We start from the raw sequence: 20,367 nt of genomic DNA, 5'->3' as shown, positions 1-20,367 counted from the left end.
CGAGGCCGACAAGGATTCTCGCCTCACAGCTCGGACATGCGATCATCTTCCCGCTTCCTCCCTCCCTTTCCTACCGTCGCGCGCGCCTAGTGCATACACGCAAGCGACGGAACAAAAAGCAAACAAACAAGCAAAGCACACACACACACACACACATACACACACCCAAAGCGGTCATTTCAAGGAAAGGAGAAACACACGCATCTATATATATATATATATGTACCACTCGAACAGAAAAACACCAAGCACAGAAGACAGAAACACCAACAATTCCAGCAGCTAAACACAAAGATTTCTACTCAAGGCTTAACGTATTCCCTACCTACCCACCACCAACCTCTCCTCCTCCGCCCCCTCGCCTCTTACAAAGGCCTCTTGTTGTTTTCCTCGCAAGTGGACGGACCCGCAAGAGAGTGAATTCGGCGCATTGCCCACATCTCCTCTCGTACAGTGTGCGCCGGCATTTTGTGTCATCACTAGCTGAACCGCGAAAGGAAAAAAAGGAAAACAAAACTTTCTCACAGTGTCTTCTGCCGGGGGTGTTTCTCTGTATCTTTGACCGGCTCGTTGCCTCGGGCTTGCGTGAAGCTGTATCTCTCCTTCATTGTCCTGCTGTTCCTTCCTTCGCTGCATTTGTCTGCTCCTTCGGCTTCTACTCGTTCTCTTTCTCTCTCAGCGTGATTTTTTTTTGTGTGCCCGTCACTCACTCACTCTCTCCCTCTCTGTGTGTGTGTTTGTTTTCTGTTCGGGATCACCGGTGTCGCTCACCCTCTAGGGAATTCCTACCGCAGACTGCACGTTAGCCTCTGTGGGGTCCTCCTGTTTTTCTTTTTTTTTTTGCTTCTTTTGGTTTGGTGTTCTCTGCTGTCGCTCGCTGTCCGCTATGCCGCCAAAACTGAAGCCCCTGCCAGCAAAGAAGTTCACGCTGCCTCCGGAGCTGGCGGAGAAGAGCGATGAGCTAACTGTGGGAAACATCCGCGTAGGCCCCAGTGGTGTTGAGTTTACCGGGGAAGGGGATCTGCAGGTGCGTCGACCAGATCTCAACTTCGAAAATCTGAAGCGCGTTCGCCAACTTGGCCAGGGCACGCAGGGTAACGTCTCCATGTATGTGACGGCGGACAAGTCTGTCTTTGCAGTGAAGAAGATCACGATTCCCGTCACGCTCGACACTCGCACTCGTCAGACCGTCGCCGCAGAACTGCGCAACATCTTCTCCGCGCAGTCGAACGAGTACACGGTGAACTTGTACAACGCCTTCTACCGTAACAGGGCACTTCGACTAGTAATGGAGTACATGGACTGGGGGAACATAGACGAGCTCATCGCGGAGAAGGTGAAGATTCCACCGACGGTGTGCGGCTACATCGCGTCGCAGATGCTGCACGCCCTCGCCGTACTACACACGAAATCGAACATCGTGACGGAGCCCAATCAGCACAAGTCCCTGCGCCAGATCCATCGCGACATCAAGCCAGCAAACGTGCTTCTCTCCACCACCGGCTGCGTCAAGTTGGCTGACTTCGGCATCGCAACAAGTGCCGAGACGATCGGCGTCAATTCATTTGTAGGTACAGCGACGTATATGAGCCCGGAGCGCATTCAAGGGCGACGCTACAGCACGCCGAGCGACATCTGGAGCGTTGGTGTGGTGGTGGCACAGATGTTGCTCGGCCACTACCCGTTTTCTTCAGTGGGTAAGGGTTTCATGGCGCTGCTGCGCGAGATCAACAGCGTGGAAAAGTACCCACTCATGGAGGAGACAGGGTGTAGTCAGGAGGCGCAGGACTTCATCGATTCGTGTCTTCGGCAAGACCCAGATGACCGGAGCAGCGCCTTTGAGCTGCTGGAGTCTCCATGGATTAAGTACTGCGAAGAGCACGGCAAGGCCGAGATGGTGGCTCTGCTCGCCTCGCTGGGCGATCGAAACCGGCAATACTGCGAGGACGACGCCTTGCAGGGTGCATCCAGGGAGACTTCCACTCTTTCTCTCCCACGCGATACCTCCGAAACGTGCAAAGCCGACAACCCCCTCGGCATGTGAGTGCTCGAGACCGTCTCGATGCACTTTCCCGCATACCTCGTTCTCTCTTTGCTGTATCCTTGTCTGCTCATCACCTGTAGAGCAAAACTCCGAGGCTGACTGCAAGGACACAGATAGAGCGAGAGAAATGCACATCAACGCCATCTTTTTTTTTTTTGGAATCTTCGCCTCGAAAAAGAGAGAACGAAATGTTCACGGGGAACCCCTGCAACACCAGATCGTCGTAGGTGTTGGCGCGTAATATACGCTTCGCGCTTCGCTCTCTACTGCTTCTGTTGACACTGTATATATATATATATATCAGATGGCGTTTTCGAAGGCGCAGTAAGCACGTGTCGGCGACTACGGCGAGTTGCGGTTGCTCTTAGGCTTATGATGTGTACCCGCAGCGAATCATGTCACTCGTAGCCGTTATTCTGCGCATGCCCGCAGGTGGGACGCCCTGTGCTGGCATCTGCCTACTGTTTGTTTTGCTTTCTTTCGTTGCTGGATGCTTTCGTCTAGTTACCGTGGTGTGCGTCAATGTGCGTGTGTGTGTGTGTCAGGCTGTGTGGGGGCGTTTACGTTGAAGGACATGCTTTCTTCTATTTTGCTGTTGTCGTTTCTCAACCGCCACATCATCGTCTCTGTCCACCTGGTATCTAACGCGCATGCGATCGAGGTGCGTCTTTCCTGCCCGTCTGTCTGGTCCCCATCCACCCACCCCAGCAGCTGCGTGCGGGTGTGGGACGTAGAGGCACACGTCTGCACACGAATAGAGTGAGAAATGTGTGCTCAAAAGCACCGATGCGGTGAATAGGGATGGGGCAGGAAGGCAAGGCCAGTGGCCGACCGCCGCAGACCCAACCGCCCCCCAAAATCCCATACGTTGTCCGGAGCTCACAAGGCTACGCAGGTGAATCTACACGTCAACGTCTGCTGCGGCAGTGCAGTGAGGCAGGCGCCTTTTTCCTGTACACTATTGGTGAGTATGTTTATATATATATATATATATATGTGTGTGTGTGTGCGTGTGTGCCTGGGCGGGTCATAGCACTCCTCATCCGACTCTCTGCTGCGGCGCTTTAGGCGTTGAAGAGCACGGGGTGCAGCTCACCAGTTCAGACCGTCGAGATGTACGCTGTTCATGGGCCCACCGGACTCCTGTCTCATCCAAGCGTTGGTACGCAGCGCAGATGCACCTTTGTGCGCTTATCCGTTGGTGCCTCTTCCGCAACTTGGATCTGTTGCCTCGTCGTCGTCGACGCGCTACTTACTCTTCGTTTTACGCTCCTCGTTGTCCTCTTTGGCCTCGTTCCTCGTCTCCAGCTTGAGTCTCCACTGCCCCTAGCACTACAACACCCCCACATGCACAAGGGGCGAGGCACTGCGGCGAACTAGCAAGAAGGCAACTTTACACGGTCAGCACATATATGGTTTTTGGTGGTCAATGTACACTAGCGGGCCTTTTCAAAAGAAACTGCGGCCGAGTGCCCAGGCTGCCGCCACAGCGCGAACAAGCTCCTCCGCCAAGAATGTGCCGACCCTTCCCCCCCTCAGCGGAGCCGGCGACACCTTGACAACTTCGCCGCCGCCGCCTCAAGGTGCCTCTTTGAAGAGCTTGCGGCCATGCGCCAGCTCGTCGTCGCTCTCGCCCATACGGGCGCACGCAGCGTTCATGCCCCTGTCGCCGGAAGAGGGTGCACGGGCTCCTCATGTCGTCATGGACCCGCTAGCTGCGCTGCGACGCTGCCTCCAGTACGTGTGCAGCCACCCCGAAGTCTATGGCGATGACGTGCGCGGTCTCCTCGACCGCGAGGTGATGCACGTCGTGCGCCTCAAAGCTTCGGAGGTGTCGCTCGCCAACGGAGAACGACCGCTTCTCGTCGACTCACTGGAAAGTACCGGTGTGCGCCAAGCTGCTCGCGCTCTCACCGGGGTGCCACCGTTGAATACGATCCCTGCTCAATCGACAGCAAGCAACGGCGCTGTACCCGACAGTGTTTCCGCTGGCGACTTGTTTGGCTACGGCAGCGTCTCTTTTCTGCCTGCCTTCTCCGTCGGCTTTAGCGCACTGCTACAGGACTCGCGAGCTGACTGGCCACGGGCGGATCAGGCCGGTGGCTCTCGCTACTCGGACGAAAGAAAGACTTTTTGTGGCCGCTTTCCATCCACCTCATCGTTTCCTGCGGCTCCGCAGCTCTCGCAGGATGAGTGCATTCAGTGGAATGACACCCTGCCACCCTCCTGTGCCTCAGCGAATCCGCGCGGTATCCGCACCATTGGGCTGGAGTCGGTGAGGAATGATGAAGCCGTGAAGAGCAGCGTCTTTTCTGAGGACATGGACATGGACGGCGGCGGAACGCACTCGGACAAGACGCGTCAAGCATCGCCGTCCCTGTCGCCCGGCGCCACGTTTGAGGCGCACGGTAGGTTCAACCCACAGGACCAGAGTCCTGCCCTTGGACTCCACGAGGGCACACCAAATAGCCTGTCCGCAGCGCCTCCCAGTGCCGTCTGCCGCGCAGACGGCACGGTGTTGTTGGTGGATCAGCAGGGATACGAGGTGACGTACCTGCGCACGCAGCTGCAGCAGCTGGAAGCCGCGTTCAACTCCAAGTGTGTGCGGCTGCACGAGCTGGAGGTGGAAAACCGTCAATTCGCCGAGAAGATGAAAGCATCGGAGGAGGCGAGGGCTCGGTGGGCAGCGCAGCACCACGCCATGAAAGGTCAAGTGGAGGTGATGCGGCGAGAACTTGATGGCTGGAAAGACCGGGCCAACGACGCTGTGACAGCGGCGACGAAAAAGAGTAAGCAACAGAACCAGCGTGCAAAGCAGATCGTGTATAGCCAGCTTAGCGACGCGAAGCAGGAGATCGTGCGGCTGGGCCAGCTGTGGCGCGAGACGGAGCGAGCCCTGCAGGAGACCCGTCGCGCCTTCGAGAACACAGAAAAGGAGGCTGTCGCCGCGCACAACCACCTCACCGATGTGTTTCATTACCTAGAGCGACTAGAGCGGCGAATCGCACGTCGTGACGTATATGTGTCCCTGTGCGAGCGGCGACAGCGGTCGCTGGAGGAGAAGTACGAGAAGCTGCGCTGGGGCTACGAAGAGCTTAGCACGCTAGACGGGCGTTACTCGTATGTGGACTACATGCTCACTACAAGGCCGTTGTGGTCCGTGTACCTGTTTGTGCGTCTTGCGCGGCACCAGGGAGAGTACGTGGCACTTGAGAATCCGATGGAGGTGCAACAGCGACTGCTCCTCATGGCGGGGCAGGCAGAGAAAGGTCGAGAGGTTTCCCCAGAGGCGGCGGCCGCCACTCTGGCGGCCATGGAGCCGTTGTACGGTTTGATCTTTAGCCGGTCACCGCAGGGCGGGCGTCTTGTTGCACAGGAGTACGACTTCCGCCTCGTCTTCCGCACCATGGTCGCCGAAACGACAGCGGATCTGAGTCGCCGCGGTCGACCGAAGCAGGTGCGCACCACCCTGCACGGGTCGGTGGCGTGCCGTGTCATCCGATGGCACGAGCGCTACAGCATCGACTACCTCCGAGGCCAGGACGACGACCCGGAGAGTGCGGAGCTGCACCGCAAGTGTGTGCCGCTCCTAACTCTTGCCTCCGTGCTACTGCCTCTTCGCTCGCGCGCCGGGGCGATCCTGATGCGGCCAACGCCTGTGGAAGCCGCAGCTTCCTCAGCGAATGTGGCAGACTCCACGGCGCCAGAGCAGGCGGCCGGGGCTGAGGAGGAGCGTGTGCACACTCTCCTCTCTACGACTTCAAACAAGCGCCACTACGACGAGGCTACCATTCGCTTTGTGCTTCGCTGCTTCTGGAAGGAGCGGCTGTCATCCTTTTCGCAGCAGATGAACGCGCGTGTGAGCGCTGTCAACGAGAAGCGGGCACGCAAGCGGGAACTTGAGGGAACCCTGCAAAATGGAAAGACCGAGAAGAGGATCTCACCAACCGGTGAATGTCTGCCTCCCGTGTCCGAGAGCAGTGCCCGCTCCGATGAGAGCGACGATGACGAAGACGACGTCGCCGTGAATCAGACATTCCTGGCGGCCCTCGTCGACTTCTCGACGCGCTTCGCCGTGCAGCAAGCGAGTTCGGGGATCGCGGCGCCCACGAAGTCTGGGGTACCACCTAGCAAGGCAACCCTTGTGAATGTGCGTGGCGTGCTCACCCGCGGGGCATCCGACACGAAACTTGGCGGCAGGTCCGCGACCAGCATCTCCTATCCCGACTCAAAGGCAGCACTAGACTCGATGTGGGACAGTGGTCGCATCTTCTTCGCTGTGGTGCTACAGCCGGGCAGATCTGCAGCGACCAAGCAGGAGGCCACCTCGCCGACGAGTGATGCGCCGACCCCAGAGGAGGTGAGCATTCTTGCCGAGGAAGCGCGCGAGATGCTGGCGGCGCTCTACTACTACACGCTGGAGTACAAAGACTTGGACCCGGACTTCCGCCTCTTTTACCTCGTCGCGCATCAGATGATTCCGGAGATGGTGGCGGTGAACTTCTTTGCAGGTCTTGAGGCCTTTCAGCTTGAGAGCGTGGCGCTGCTGGAGTGGCGGCTGCAGTGCCTTTCGGCTGGCATGCACATCGGTGCGACTCGCACCGCCGCCGGGCAGCCGCCGAGCTCACCCACCATGCCCAAGGAGGTGGAGGACCCACTGATGGCGCTCACCCGTGCCGTTGACGTGATTGACGATGCTTTGCTGGACGGCGAGGAAGAGGATATTGAGACGGACAGCGACGGTGATGGCTACGGCAGCATCTTGCCTTTTCGCGCAAGTGCGCAGACACAGGTGCACCCCTCCACAGCCTCGTCCGCGACGACGGGGCAGCGACAGGAAGGGAGGAGGGAGGACTCCTCCACGGCAGAGACGCAGTCTCCCGTGCGGCCAGTGTCGCGGCGTACCTGCGAGCTGCAGCTTCTGCACAACATCCGCGCCTACCTGCGCGAGCGGCGGGGGCTTATGCAAGGTGAACAGGGCGTGGAGTGTGTCGACGGCGACGCGGAGTTGGGTGAAAATGCGGAGAACCCCACAAGGGCTCGTCTCGCCGCCTTCTCGTTTGGCGAGGCGCCGCCGGAGTGGACGGCACTGGAAGAGCGGGTGCTAAACATCCTTGGTCCGCACACGGCGCTGCTGGATACGTTCCGCCACCAGTACCGGAAGCGGAAGGGCGAAGATGCTGTGCAAACCAAGGGGAAGCCGATGAGGCCAGGAAAAGAGCTCGATCACCTGCGCAGGCGCCGATCAGAGCGCAATCGTCGGCACGAGAGAGCCAAATATCTGAGCGCGACGCGAGGCCTTCTGACCGCAGAGGATGTTCTAGCGTTGGTGCAGCGCCACTGCCTTGCGACGTACGCCGTCTCGTGCTGCGGCACCCCCCGTTTCTCCCTTCTCGGCTCCTTATTCGGTCGCAGCAGCGACCGGGGCTGCGACGCCTCCTCCGGACTCGACCCGTACGCGATTGTTGGGCATCTGCCTCTCACCGGGCTTCACCTGCAACGGCTGCGCTTCGCGCTGTCGCTGGATCAGCCCTCCCATCTAATCCGCACTTCTGCCCTCTTCAGTGTGGACCCAGTAACAAAGTCGAACAGCCACTTCTATGATGCCTACCTCACCATTGTGCTCGACGTTTTTGAACAGCAGCAGTCCTTTCTCATGCATAGTGTGCTGTGCAGCTGTGCCGCGCGCCATGAGTTGTATGCCGCCGAAGGCGCTGAAGATTGTGACGGCCTGATCCCGATAGCGTGCCTCAAGAAGGGCCTGACGGCTGCCTTTTCGACCATCAGCGGCACATCGCAGCACGCGCTAGCCGTGCTGAACCACTTGGTGCAGTACGATGAGCTGCTTCGCCTTGAGGATGAGGTGAGGTTTGAGCAATTCACCGACGCGCCATTGCTGCTGAACGTGCCACCGCGTCACGGGAGAGGCTGCTTCACGGCTGACGGGGACGGCAGCGTGGAGCAGGGCCCCGGCGACGTGATAGACGAGGGAAAATGGAACCTGCGCGAGGAGGCGGACAGCTGCTCGCTGTTGAATATCGCCTTCGCTCTCCGCATGAGCTACATTGTGTGGGGCGAGGTGAGCGCTGGCACCGCCGAGGCGCTTGTCCACCGTATCGTCAAGCGCGCGGTCCCTGTGTGCTGCTCCGACGCCGTCCAAGGTGATGCCGTGTGGGCGGTGTCCGCGGTGGCAGTGAACAAGGACGCCACCGTGGTGGAGGAGTTTACCGAGTGGGACATCTTCGACCAAACCACGCGGCAACAGTACGCCCGAGCACTGATGCGGCTGCAAAAGGGCCACAACGGCGACGCTAACCCGCTGCGTCGCACTCTCTCAGCATTGCAAACGGAGCTTCTGCGACCGGCATCGATACTCAGCAGCCGGGCAAGGGTTGGTGCAAGCATGTCTCTCTCGCCGGGAGCCGTCGACGTTGACGCCTTGTACCCCGATGTCGCAGGCGTGTGGACAACAACGAAGGTTCTTGCCGAAATCCAGAAGCACATGGAAAGGGCTGCAGCTGCCGTTCCCGCCAAGGGCACGGGCGCGTCGGGCAAAGGCAGAAAGAAGCGCAACTTATCGCAGCCGCACAAGTCTCTCTTCAGCGTGCAGGCAGCCGGGAAAGGCAATGACAGTGCAGACGAGGAAGAGCAGGTGCCCGACTATGGGCTGTTGAGCCTCGTGCGTGCACTCGGCTTTGCGCCGCCATTGTTGACGAGCGTGCCTGGAGTCGGCGGCGCAGCAGCGAACAAGAAGGGTGGAGGTAGGAAGAGCACGACAAAAAGGGGTGCCTCAAAGAGCAGAGCCGGGCCAGAGACTGCAATCCCAGCGTGCCTGCAGCAAGAGTACAGCGAGAAGTTGTCCATGCAGCTGCAGGACCTCGCTGCGCGCGTGGCCGCGTTGACGCCGTCCGATTTGAACAGGTTCCCTGAGGACATGTCAGTCGCTGGGGACGTCAGCGTCAACATGGAAGGTGCAACTCCATCGGCGAATAGTTTATCCGTGTCAAATCGATCCGTTGACGCGCCGACGCCGGAGAGCTCGCCGTCGCGTGTGCACTCTGTCAGCCTTGCTCGAAAATCGCTGCAGAGCACTTCACAGAGCAAACTTCACAAGAAAGTCATTGTTGAGACGCCCGTCGATACGAAACGAAATTCCTTGGAACCCCATGCGCTGGCGCCGGCGTGGGTACCTTTGTTCCCAGGCTCAACCTCAGCGTTGGACAACGTAGGCGCGCCTCTGTCGAGTAGCATGCCGATGGATGTTTCCAAGCTCTACGCTATTTGCGCCGCACTGAGTATGACCTAGCTGCCTCCTAGGACAAGTCTGTGACACCCCCCCTCCTCCGCTTCCTCTTGCTCCCCTTGCAGTGTACCGCATACCAGATCGCACGGGCGGCCCCCTCCTCCGTGTGAAAGGTGCAGGTGCAGAGGTTGTCTGTTTCATGTGGCGAATTCTGCAAAGGGCGGTGGGTGGGCAGCACCGTCGTTTAGTCGTTTGTTGCTTTTTTTTTCGGTGTGTGTTCATCGGATGCACTGCTCGTCTTTGTCGTGCTACATCTGGCCGACCGCACATCAAGCAAACCAGGAGAGGTAGAGGGTCCGCCACGCCAAGGCGCTGGCCTGATCATCGACATGGTCGTGCAGAGTCTCAGACATCGTATTTCTCCTGCCTCTTGCTATCCCAACGCGCCGTCTTGTCATTGTTGTGGTTCTGTTAAGCGAACGCTTCCACGGCAGATGACGGCAGGCGTGCAGCCTACGCGAATGTGGTTGTACGGGAAACACGGCCGATCCCTTTTCTTTGTTTGCGTTGTTTTTGGTGGTGCTTCGAAACCGTCGTTTACCACATCAAGAAATGCTTCGATGTAGCTTACAGTGCCTTGCACGAGTTGCAATGCACCCCCTACTTTTGTTTTCCTATCTTCCGCACGCTGGAAGAGGGTCCGGCGAAAAGGACAAGAAGATCCCTGTTTACCCGCACGGCCCGCTTCAGCGGCAGAGCGGTTGTCCTGGACCACCGGGACGTGGCCGTGGCGCCACAGAGGTGGACGTGTACGCGGATGTGTGAACTTGAAGACTAATGGGCATGTTGCGACGAAAGCAGGCTTTGCCCCGTATGTCTTCGCTGGACGTGCGAGCGTTTCTCCGCGCCTCGCAAGGGCAGCTCATTTTCGTTCGGCCATTCGGAAGTGGTCGTTTTCGCTCTGCGTTCTCCGATGTCGCTGAAATTTTTCTCTGGTGCCCGGTCTGGAATCGGTATGTAAGGAAACGAAGAAACGGAGAGAAAACCTAGTACCGGAATCAATGCTGCGTGTCGTCACCTATCAGACGACAGCAGTGTTGCGCCAGCATCGATCCGTGTTGTTGTGCCTCAGTGCAAGACTCTTGATGTGGTGCGGGCAGCATAGGCGTCGTCACACATTTGCGGCCTGTCTCGTTCTCGAGCAGAACGAGTGGCGGCGCGCCGATGGTTACCTGCACCTGCACGCGGTCGTTTCCTATAACGCTGTCACAACGGCACTCGCTTGTTTCGCGTGCATGCTGCCTTGCTGTATACCGCCACTGCCTTTTGTACGAGCATGGCCTGGGATGATGCCCCTATCCCTCCGCCCCACCTCCCCTATCCCGCCACTACTTCCACTCGTGATTTTTCTCTCACGCGCTCAAGGGCCACGTAAGTCTCTGAACACTCGTGGGCAGTACCGCCTGGCAGGACATCGGGCAGCACACCAATATATCGGTGTTTCATTCCGGTTATCTTCTCTATGCTTTGTCGTTGTTCCTTGTCGCCCATCGAACATTGGCCGCGTGGCGTGCGTAGTGAGACAAGAACGTTGCCACCGTACTCCTAGCGCAATGGCTGTGGTTGTCTTCGAGATGGACGCGCTCGAGTCCTGGAAGCTGCGGTTGCGCGAGGTGGCAAATGCCGGTGGTGGGTGCAAAGAGGAGGTGCTTTCGTGCCTCGACGCTCTCGAGCAGCTGAGACGCACCACAGCGCATGACTCGGCACTACCAGTGCCGAGGAACAACCTCGAAACTGATCTTGCCGTCACCACTCCTGCCCCCCACACGCGCGTGAGCACTGGCACGCAACTGTGGACCGTACACCCCATTCACTACACACACCACGTACTCAATAAGATGAGGCGGGAGCGCCAAGTACAAAGGCTCACTCGGCGTCTCGGGAATCTGGCAGCGGATTTGCACAGCGTCGCGCACGACATGTGGAAGGTCTTGCAAGCGTCCTGCATCCGTCAGACGTCGACAGTTTCACAAAGGTTCTCTGATGTGACAAAAGTGACAACTCTAGGCAGGTCCGCATCTGTAGCAACACCACTGGCTTCCACGAACGGCGCGTCGCCAGCGCTGTCACCGTCCACGCGCCGTACGCTACGTAGTCTTTTTGGGCGATTTCCAGATTTCGCGGCTGATGTGCTGCTAAATGGGCCGAGCCTGAACGCATCGACAGAAGCAACTACGGCGGCTTCTGCAACTTTACCCCATGAAAAGAAACGAGCCGACGCATCTGTGCAGACCCCGCCGGAGTTCACTGCTGAGTCGACCGCCGCCGATACTCCGCGGGAACGACTTCTATTTCTGTGTCGTCGCTGCCGACAGGACGGTCGCGCCGGCTATCAAGTGGACAAAAATAAGATGCAGCTCAAGCAAATACATGACATCGTCACCGCAGCGGAGCGAACAGAACGACGAGGCCCTCTTAAAAGTCCCAGACTGCAGTGCGCTGTCTTGCGAGGTGCCCACCCCCCTCTGCCGCAAATCGGCGGCACTCGGCGACCGCGATGGTGAAGGCTTCCAGATCTTTGAAGCTCAGTGATGCACACCGATGTAAAAAAATCCGTCTTGCATTGCAATGTTGTTTTCGTGATGCTCTCCTCAACGCCCATCATGACGGGGGTGGGGGTGGAGGGCAACACCTCGCAGTGCGCGGTGTCTCAGGGTCCAGTGCACCCTCCTCCCCCAACTCTGTGTGTGAGAAAGCCAAGCAGCCCCTCCTCTCTTTCTCTGCCAAATGCCGGAGCACTTCTCGTGATGACAGGGTCATGCATCCACGGCTAAGGGAGAAGTCAGAGCGATGTTTACCGCGACGCATGTCGGGGAGGAGGCCCTGGGTGGCGCCGCGCTGGTGCGACAGCCGACAGAGAAGAGGCTCTGAGTGCACCCTCGCCGTGTTCGCCGAGCAGCACTTACGTAGGTGCTCGCGGTTCGACTCATTGGCTTTAGCACGACCGCGTTTCAGATGGAGGTGCTGTCGGCGGAATGCTTGACGTTGCGGCTCCTCCGCTCCGAGATTACCGTTCATCTCCCCTCTGGCCACCGCGCGGAAGTGGTGAACACACCTCCCTACACTGGAGCGCGCACGCAGGGCGTTGAAGGTGTTCGGTACGGGTACAAGCCGGCACTGGTGCAGGACGGGGAGCGCATGTGCAGTCAAGGGCGAAAGCATAGCACTGCGCTTTAACGACCTGCTGCAGCTGAAGCACTTCTTTTGCGCAGCGCGGCGGTGAGGGAGGTGGCTGTTTAGGGCCTCACGTATAGAGCGTGTATCATGACCGTGTGCAGCGTATGACCCCCTCTTGGGGTGCGCGTGCGCGCCTGCTTGAGTACACGCAGTCCTTCAGTTCAAGCATTACTTTAGATTCCGCACGGCGTCTACGAAGTCGCCGACCCGCACCTTGCACTCATGAGCAAACAACGACGTTGGCCGTAACGTTCGTGGTGACTCCTTCTACAAGAAGAGAGGGCACCATGTATGTCTTGTCGCCACCACGACGAGCCGCCTCTTAGCCCTGCATACCTCCGTTAGCCTGTTTCTCTGGCTCGACAACTGTGAGCGCGTTCTAGCGATGCGTGCGCAATTCCGAACACTACGAGGACGGCGCTGTGAGCGAGGAGTGTATGTGTGTGTGTGGGGGGGGAGGTGGCGACGTCCGTCACGAGTATATCCGCCATGTTTCTCATGACGACCTACCCGGAAAAAAAAAACATGAGCGGGAGGTGCTTGCTGCCCGTCCTGCCACTGCGCAAAAAAAAGCAGCATTCTCTACCGGAGGTGCAACGCGCTTAGCGTCCCCACACTTTTTGTGCGCTCTCGGTCAGGTAAGGACTGCGATGCGGTCAGGAGTCTCCTACGGTACGGGCTCAGCGCCACGCACCTTGACCACGGCGTCACGGAGCTGATAGTCTGGCTCTCGGATTTTTTTTTGGTGGTGAGGGGGTCGTTAGCACCATCTTAATTGAGTCGATTTTGGATCATTCTCAGCTGTCTATTCTCCCTCACAAACTGCATGGCAACCAAACGTGCTGGAGTTTTCCAAGGAGATTTGGTGTGCATTGGTAACTTGCTATGCTGCACTGTCGACTGCATCGCTTTTACGCCCCGGAAACCTTCAGCTTGTCCTATGCTCCCGGTGTTCTCGGTTGTGTGATCGGCATAGCGGTCGCGTCGGCAGCGTTGGCGCAGAGCGCGCTATTTTGTCTTTTTTTTCCACGCCGCTGTACGTTCCTGTTTTGTTCTCATTCGTGCAGCGCTGCAGGATCATGGGACTGAAAGTCGTTTGTGATCTGGCGGCGAGCGCGGCCTCGGTGCAGTATCTGGTGCAGCCGCCGTCTATTAAGGATATTCTTCGACGTGCTCTGTGAAAGAGGGCTGAACTACCGGGGTCTTTGCGCTGTTCAATGACCTGCGACGACAGTATGCTGCTTCGCATGTGGGCACCGTGGGTGCAGTCGTCACGTGGGAATCTTTGTACCAGCAGCAACAAAACGATCGAAACGCAATGCGAACATGCCAATGTGCGTCAGGTTTTTTTATCCGCAACTCTCCGCTGTAGGCGTGAAGTGTTGTGGCTGTCTTTACGACCTATACATGTACAGGATAATGTACTCGTCGTGCCGCTTGTTATGTTTTCCACGCTACTTACCTTGTTCTAGCGTACAAACGACGAAGGGAAGAAGCGCGTAACGAGGTGAGGATGCCTTCCTCCTTTATCCTCCTCCCGGTCAATAAACGAAGGAATGCTGCAGTCTCTCGCTCTCTTCCGCTCGCACCTCTAGACCCCCTTTCCAGCGTGTTGCGGTATCAGTGGAGGCCGTTCGTATCTGCGTGAGCTACAGGCTGACACTGTGACCGCCTCCTCGTCGCTCCACTATGATGGTTGCGATTCATAGGTGTCGTGTGATTCGCGTCTCTGTGCCGCGGTGTCGCCGCATCCCTAACGCCATATCGTTTTTTTTTTTGGCCATTCTCTACCTCCTCACACTTATTCTCTCTCTCCTCTACCCTGCTTTTCTGCTGCCCATCTCTTTCTATCTCTACCCTCGAACACCACATCAACCCCCCCCCACACACACACACACCACCACCACCACCACCACCACCACCTCGCCCTGCTCTCAGTGGCCGGCTCTTATTCTTTTTTACCGCGAAGACTCGACGATCAATCATACACCTAGATCACGGTCACACACGGATTTCTCGCGCTATCTCTTGCCTTCTCTGTCCTGTCTAGCCGCAGAGGTGTTAGTCTCCCCCCTCCCCCCTCACACGCACACACAGAAAAAAAGAGCCTCTCCCACCCGCCCGCACACGCGCGCGACATCATCTTAGAAGTCTCTGCTAAGGCTCACATTTGGCTCCATTGCTCTCACCGCTTACCGTAACCGAACATTTTTCTGTTACTCCACCTCACTTCCCTTCACCTCCCCCCTCTAACACCTCCATTCCTTCACGCGACCTCTGCTGCCTTGTATCTGCTTTCATCTTCGGATTCGTTCTCCATACGCTTTTTCTTGCCCTCTTCTTCCTCACTCTTTTGATTATTATTGGGAGAGGGGGCTCGTGCGACTAGCCTGCTGCTGCACTGTGCTTGGCTACACTATTTTTGTCGTTCTCTGCTCCTCTCCTGCACTCCATTTTGCAAATTCATCGAGTGTTGCTTTTTTTTTCGCGTGCTTTGCCTTTGTGTTTGTCCGCGACTCAGCCAACGAGCACGCGCCACCGCTTCATTCGTTTTTTTCTGTGTTTGTTTTCGGGGGGGGGGAGAAGTGGAGGGGCTTGTACTTCGTGGCCTCGCATAACTGCCAAGTTTTGATCTGCTTGCATCTGTGCTTTCTCTTGCCTTTGTGGTCAGGCCTCTGACTTCTGTGCGCGTCTCTTGTGCCGCTTGCTTAGTGCGGCGCACCTGACTCAAGCAGCTTACACCTGTTTTCCCTGTGCATGGGCATTCATCTCCTCACTATTGGTTGTTTTCCCAGACAGCTGAATCTCCCTCTCCAAGGTCACACGTCTCGTGTTCCTGCAGCCGTTGGCCCCCCCCCACCCACCCACCCCAGACACAGTCCCCACTCTTATTGTGTGCCCTTGCATATCTGATTGGGTTGCGAAGGAGTAGAGCAAGACTGTGCCTTTGTTGGGTTGTTGTTACGTTTTTGTGTGTGTGTGTGTGTGTGTGTTTTGTGGAGCTCTCAGCTTGTAAAGGGTTCAGGCGTTGGCGCATGTTGTTGCTGTCTTCTCTATCGTTCTCCGACTTGATTGACGACTCCTGACTCTACTGCTTGTTGCTGTTGGCTTGGGTTTTCTCCACCTCATATCTTGTCTCTCTCACTCTTCCCAGAGAGAGGGCGTAGCCGTGCGCGCCAGATTTGGAGGAGGGCGAGGGAGCGCATACACGGCCGACACTGTGTAGACGAGAGTACATTGGTGCCCATCGCATAGGGGAGTGCGCAGGAGTCACTGACACCCCTCATCCATCTCTGTTGTCTCCTCGTGCCGCGAGAGCCTTTCGTTCCAATTTCAGCTGCTGCTGGGTAGCGGCAGCCAGCGGCGCGAACGCGTTACACTTCCACCGTGTGCACACATAGACACGAATTCAGAGGAGTACCCAAATGGCGGCGGCCTCCTCCAACTGCCAAGACGAGGGCTTGCAGCACTTTCGTTCGGCGGGGCGATCGCCTACCTTCGACCATCTGAAGCTCAGGGAGAGCGTCTATGACAATATCATCGGCCAGGTGAACGGGGCGAGAGCGGTGGATAAGCTCAGGAAAGTGGGCGCGATCGATCGCATAAGCGAGGGTAAGGCTGTCAACAGCAAGTCCCTGGAATACAGCGATACAATCACGCCGTCCACCAGTAACCCCAACGTACTCAAATTGCCGGCGCTCCAGCAGAACCGGCGCCTCGCAGTTGATTTGGAGTTCAACGATGACGCGCCGCCCGCATGGACACTCCTCCGGCGCGTCACGCACAACGTCTGGATGTCTCTCAAGATGACGCGGCTCTTTCTCTCTCTGGCGTGGGCGGATATCAAGGCGCGTACCTGCAGCTACTGCCTCGGGTTCTTCTCTGTGTTCATCGTTGTACTTCTGCTTGTGCTGATGTTTTCCATCCTGGTGCACATGCCGATTTTGTTTCTCCATTTTTCCGAGGAGACGCGTGGCGAGTTCGACCTCATAATCGGGCCCGGCAGTCTCATGAGCAAGGCGACGGGCATCAACTACACAAGAATCAACGAGCTGTTTCCGGAAAGCGACCCCGATTATGGATACAGCGCCCCGCGCTTCTTGGACATCTACATGGCTCGCACCACACGCTCTTGCCCGGGCAAGAATGTGACGCAGATGTGGTACAACGCGGACGGAAGTGTGTGCGACGACGTTGACCTCTGCATGAGTGGGTGCTTCTCGAACGGCACGGCTGCTGTGGACCTCATTGCGATTGACGCAGCGGCGGAGGCGCGCATGGAATTTGGCACGCACTACGACGAGCCTACGCTGAACGAAGGAGAGCTGATCTTGTCGCACCGCGCAGCGGTTCTCATGGGCGGGGTGAATGTGGGCGACACGATAATCCTCTACGGAGATGCTCGGCTGAACATTCAGCTCCCGTTCGCTAATCTGACGCATAACGATTCGTCGAACGTCATGATGCCGTTCAAGGTCGTATCCGTCATTCACGAGTACTACCGCAAGTTCCCGGATGTCGATACCTTTGTTGTCGTGTCCTTCCAGACGTTCTTGCGCGATTTAGCGAAAGGCTTGGGACCGGACACGTCCACCCGTGGTGTAGAGGGGGTCGCCAACACGAACCCGAGCGACTGCGCGTCTGCTGTGTACTTCACCATGAATCCGGAGGCCCGACTGAAGGCGTACAGCCTCACAAGCTACGAGAAGATTCGCAGGAACGTGGTGGTGTGGGCTTCGGGGGTACTGTCGCCTCTCGGGTTCATGCAGGTCAGCCGCTCTGCACCGCAGCTGCGCGGCTTGTACGTGACACGGCTGTTCAGCGCCTTTGTTGGGCTAATCATGTCCCTCATCCTCTTGGCGCTGGTGCTCCTTAGCGTTGTGCTGATCTACACCCTTCTCACGGTCGGAATCGAGACGAAGACGTATGAGCTCGGTATCCAGCGCATGATTGGCCTTACGAAAGAGAATCTGATCTTTTTGGTTCTCGCCAACGCGTATGCCTTTACCTTGCCTGCGTGGCTCATCGGCCTGGCTGCCGGACAAGGCACTTACACGGGGGTTCGGATCGTTTTCGCGAAGTTCGTAGATGTACAGCTGCCCATGTTGGTCACGGGGGCCTCCCTCGGGTGGGCCACAGTCGCCGGCCTCGGTATCCCTATTGTGGCCTCTTTCTTTCCGATCCTCTCGCTCGTGACGCAGAAGCTTCCCGACGCAATCAACACCTCGCGCGGCCGCAATAGTGGCGTCATATACAAGATCGAGCGCGACGACTCGACGCAGTGGAACGGGACCATGCTCGTCCTCGGCGTGCTCTTCTTTGCGTTCGGCTTCCTGATCTACTATCTGTTCCCCACCGCGTTAATCGCAATGAACCTGAACTTGATCTTCTACATCTTCTTCGGCGTTCTCATTGGTCTGCTCGCGGGGCTCGTACTGCTCGCGATGAATTTTGAGCGGGTGGCGCAGACATGCATCAGCTATCTGCTGCTGTTCTGGGAGAGCAGGGCTGTCTTCTCGTTCATGCAGAAGAGCCTCAGCGCGCACCGGCGCCGCAACCGAAAGACAGCGTTGATGTACGCGCTTTCTCTCGCCTTTGTCATTTTCATTACGGTGGTGGTGCAGATCCAGCTCGTCTCCTACGAATACTCGTCTCGCCAGCGCATGGGCTGCGAACTGTATGTAGAAACAAAAGGCCTAACCGTGGAAGAGTACTGGGCCATAGAGGAGATTATCGAACACCAGATGGAGACCGGCATAATCTCTGCCTACACGTACGACTACAACAGCTCCGCTCTTACGTCTCTGAAAGGCGCGACAGTCTCCTCCATTGGTCGCTTACGCAGCTCCGGCACGAAGCTAAAACCACTCCCTCCTAACTACTTCGAGGTCATGGATAGGACTTACCTGCACGTGAACAACTACCAGAGCATCGTAGGCCGCTACGGGCTTGTGCGGGCCCTCTACAGCCCTGAAGGCCTCTACAAGGGGATCTTGTCCTCTGGCGCGGCGGATACCCTCGGCGTCGGAAGCGCGGACGGCGTCGTTTTGCTCAAGATCACCAAGGTGCAAAACGCGACCTTAAACACCGAGGTCATTCGTCGGGTCACCATCCGTCCTGTAGCCACGCTCAACACGGCACCAGCCATAGATACCTCCAAGTACACCGGCACACAAGGTGACGTCGTGTTGAGTATCCCTGGACTCTTCCGACACCTTAACGAGTCGCGCGTAAGCGTGTTGAACGGGAACGTGGGGAAAATTCGGCTGCGCATGAATGACCCGAACTGGTACGACTTCATCGGTGACCTGCTCACCGGGAGCATTGCCGCGCTGGGTCACACAGTGACTGTGACGAACATTAGAGATGCGACGAGAGACATGGCCGCGGCCAGCGAAGCGCTGAATTTCTTCTTCATTGTGGCGGAGATAATGATTTTGGTCATTTGCTTCTTTTCTCTGATGAGCAGCATGACGACGAACGTGCTCGACTCCTCCAAGGAAATTGGCGTGCTGCTGTGCTTGGGCATGTCCCACTTCCAGGTGTATCGCGTGTACGTCTGGGAGGCCTTTGTCTTGGTCGTTTCGTCTGGCGTCATGGGCCTCATCGTCGGCCTTGTGGTTGCCTACACGATGCAGCTGCAGAACATCCTATTCACGCAGCTGCCTCTGCCATTCCCTTTTCCGTACATCCAGCTGGCCATTTTGGTGGTCATCGGTCTCGTTTCAGCGCTAGCGTCCAGCATCAGCCCGGTGGCGTACCTTTTAGGTCTTCCTTCCGTCACGCACATCCTGCGTCGCACCATTCACTGAGAAGTCTTCGACACATTAATTTGGTAGGTATCCGGAGCAGGGAGGGGGGGCTCGCATACCCGCCTAAAGGGGCGTGCACGCTCACTTATAGGGCTCTATATCCCTTCGCTCTTCATCCCTGCTCTACCACTTGCTGCCCTCCTCCTTCTTCCCATTGCCACCAACCTGCTCCTCTCAAGGATGCTGGTGTCATGGAAGCACTAACACAGGGCGAGTGGAGTGGCCCGATGCGGAACTTTCGTTTTGTGTGTGTGTGTGTGTGCGTGTGTGTCTGTGTGCCCGCGTGTCTGATTATACAACACCAATCATGAGGCTCTCCGCCGAGCAGCCGGCCCCCTTTGTCCCCGTCCACACTCAGAACACACCTTTTTTTTCACGTGCATTCGGCAGGGCATATGTGTGGGACCATACTCTCCTCTCATGGTCGAACGGCTTCTAGCAGACAGCGTTCGCTGGCGCTGATTTCATTGCTTTGTGTGTGTGTGTGTGTGACGCTTTTTTGTGCGTCATCGCTATGCTCGCGTTTGTCGATGTCGTTTCCGAGCGTGTGTCTCGTGTCTCGGCAACACGCTCAAATCACCGCGTCTTGGTGTGTTGGCATTTAATAGTCGAGGACTCTGCCCCCCCCCCCTTCCCTCTTTCCTCACCAGCCCTCGTCCTCCTTTCTTTTTCTTTGCTTCCATTTTTATGCTTGTTTTCTGTCTTCATTTTTTTTTCTTTTGGAGTGATGTTGTAGTGGTGCTCTTGATTGCGGGAGAGCCAAATGGCCAGATGGGGAGCCGAGCTCCTCACCAATACCGGCCCCCCCCACACACACACACACACAAGAAAAAGAACTGCGCGAAAAGAGTCAGAAGACTCGTGAAACGACCAAGAAGCGGACGCGAAAAGTGTCACGTACCGGCGTGCATAGTCACATATTGCGTCGAAAAGGAAAACGCGTAATGTCCACTGCATCACGGCGGCTGCTCAACGCGAATGGTGTGCATCCTCTCACACCCGGATCCTTCAGTCCCTTTCTCTCTCTGTGC

The 20,367-nt window shown here is 57.3% G+C and overlaps 3 protein-coding genes across 3 annotated transcripts; all 3 read left to right on the top strand.

Moving 5' to 3' along the window:
- Positions 1-886: 886 nt before the first annotated feature.
- LMJF_34_2090 (putative protein kinase) lies at positions 887-2,044 on the top strand (the record flags this gene model as incomplete). Its single annotated transcript, XM_001686254.1, has 1 exon — positions 887-2,044. The coding sequence occupies one exon, from the start codon at positions 887-889 to the stop codon at positions 2,042-2,044; it is 1,158 nt and encodes a 385-aa protein (XP_001686306.1).
- A 1,657-nt stretch (positions 2,045-3,701) lies between these two features.
- On the top strand, positions 3,702-9,350 carry LMJF_34_2080 (conserved hypothetical protein; the record flags this gene model as incomplete). Its single annotated transcript, XM_001686253.1, has 1 exon — positions 3,702-9,350. The coding sequence occupies one exon, from the start codon at positions 3,702-3,704 to the stop codon at positions 9,348-9,350; it is 5,649 nt and encodes a 1,882-aa protein (XP_001686305.1).
- Positions 9,351-15,949: 6,599 nt separating this feature from the next.
- On the top strand, positions 15,950-19,336 carry LMJF_34_2070 (conserved hypothetical protein; the record flags this gene model as incomplete). The annotated part of the gene is made up of 1 exon (XM_001686252.1): positions 15,950-19,336. One exon carries the CDS (start codon positions 15,950-15,952, stop codon positions 19,334-19,336), a length of 3,387 nt encoding a protein of 1,128 aa, XP_001686304.1.
- Positions 19,337-20,367: the final 1,031 nt, after the last annotated feature.

The sequence above is a fragment of the Leishmania major genome, chromosome 34, assembly GCF_000002725.2.
Source record: "Leishmania major strain Friedlin complete genome, chromosome 34".
NCBI lineage: Eukaryota > Euglenozoa > Kinetoplastea > Trypanosomatida > Trypanosomatidae > Leishmania > Leishmania major.
The sequence above is the reverse complement of the archived record's forward strand: the minus strand, read 5'-3'. Positions and strand labels throughout refer to the sequence as shown.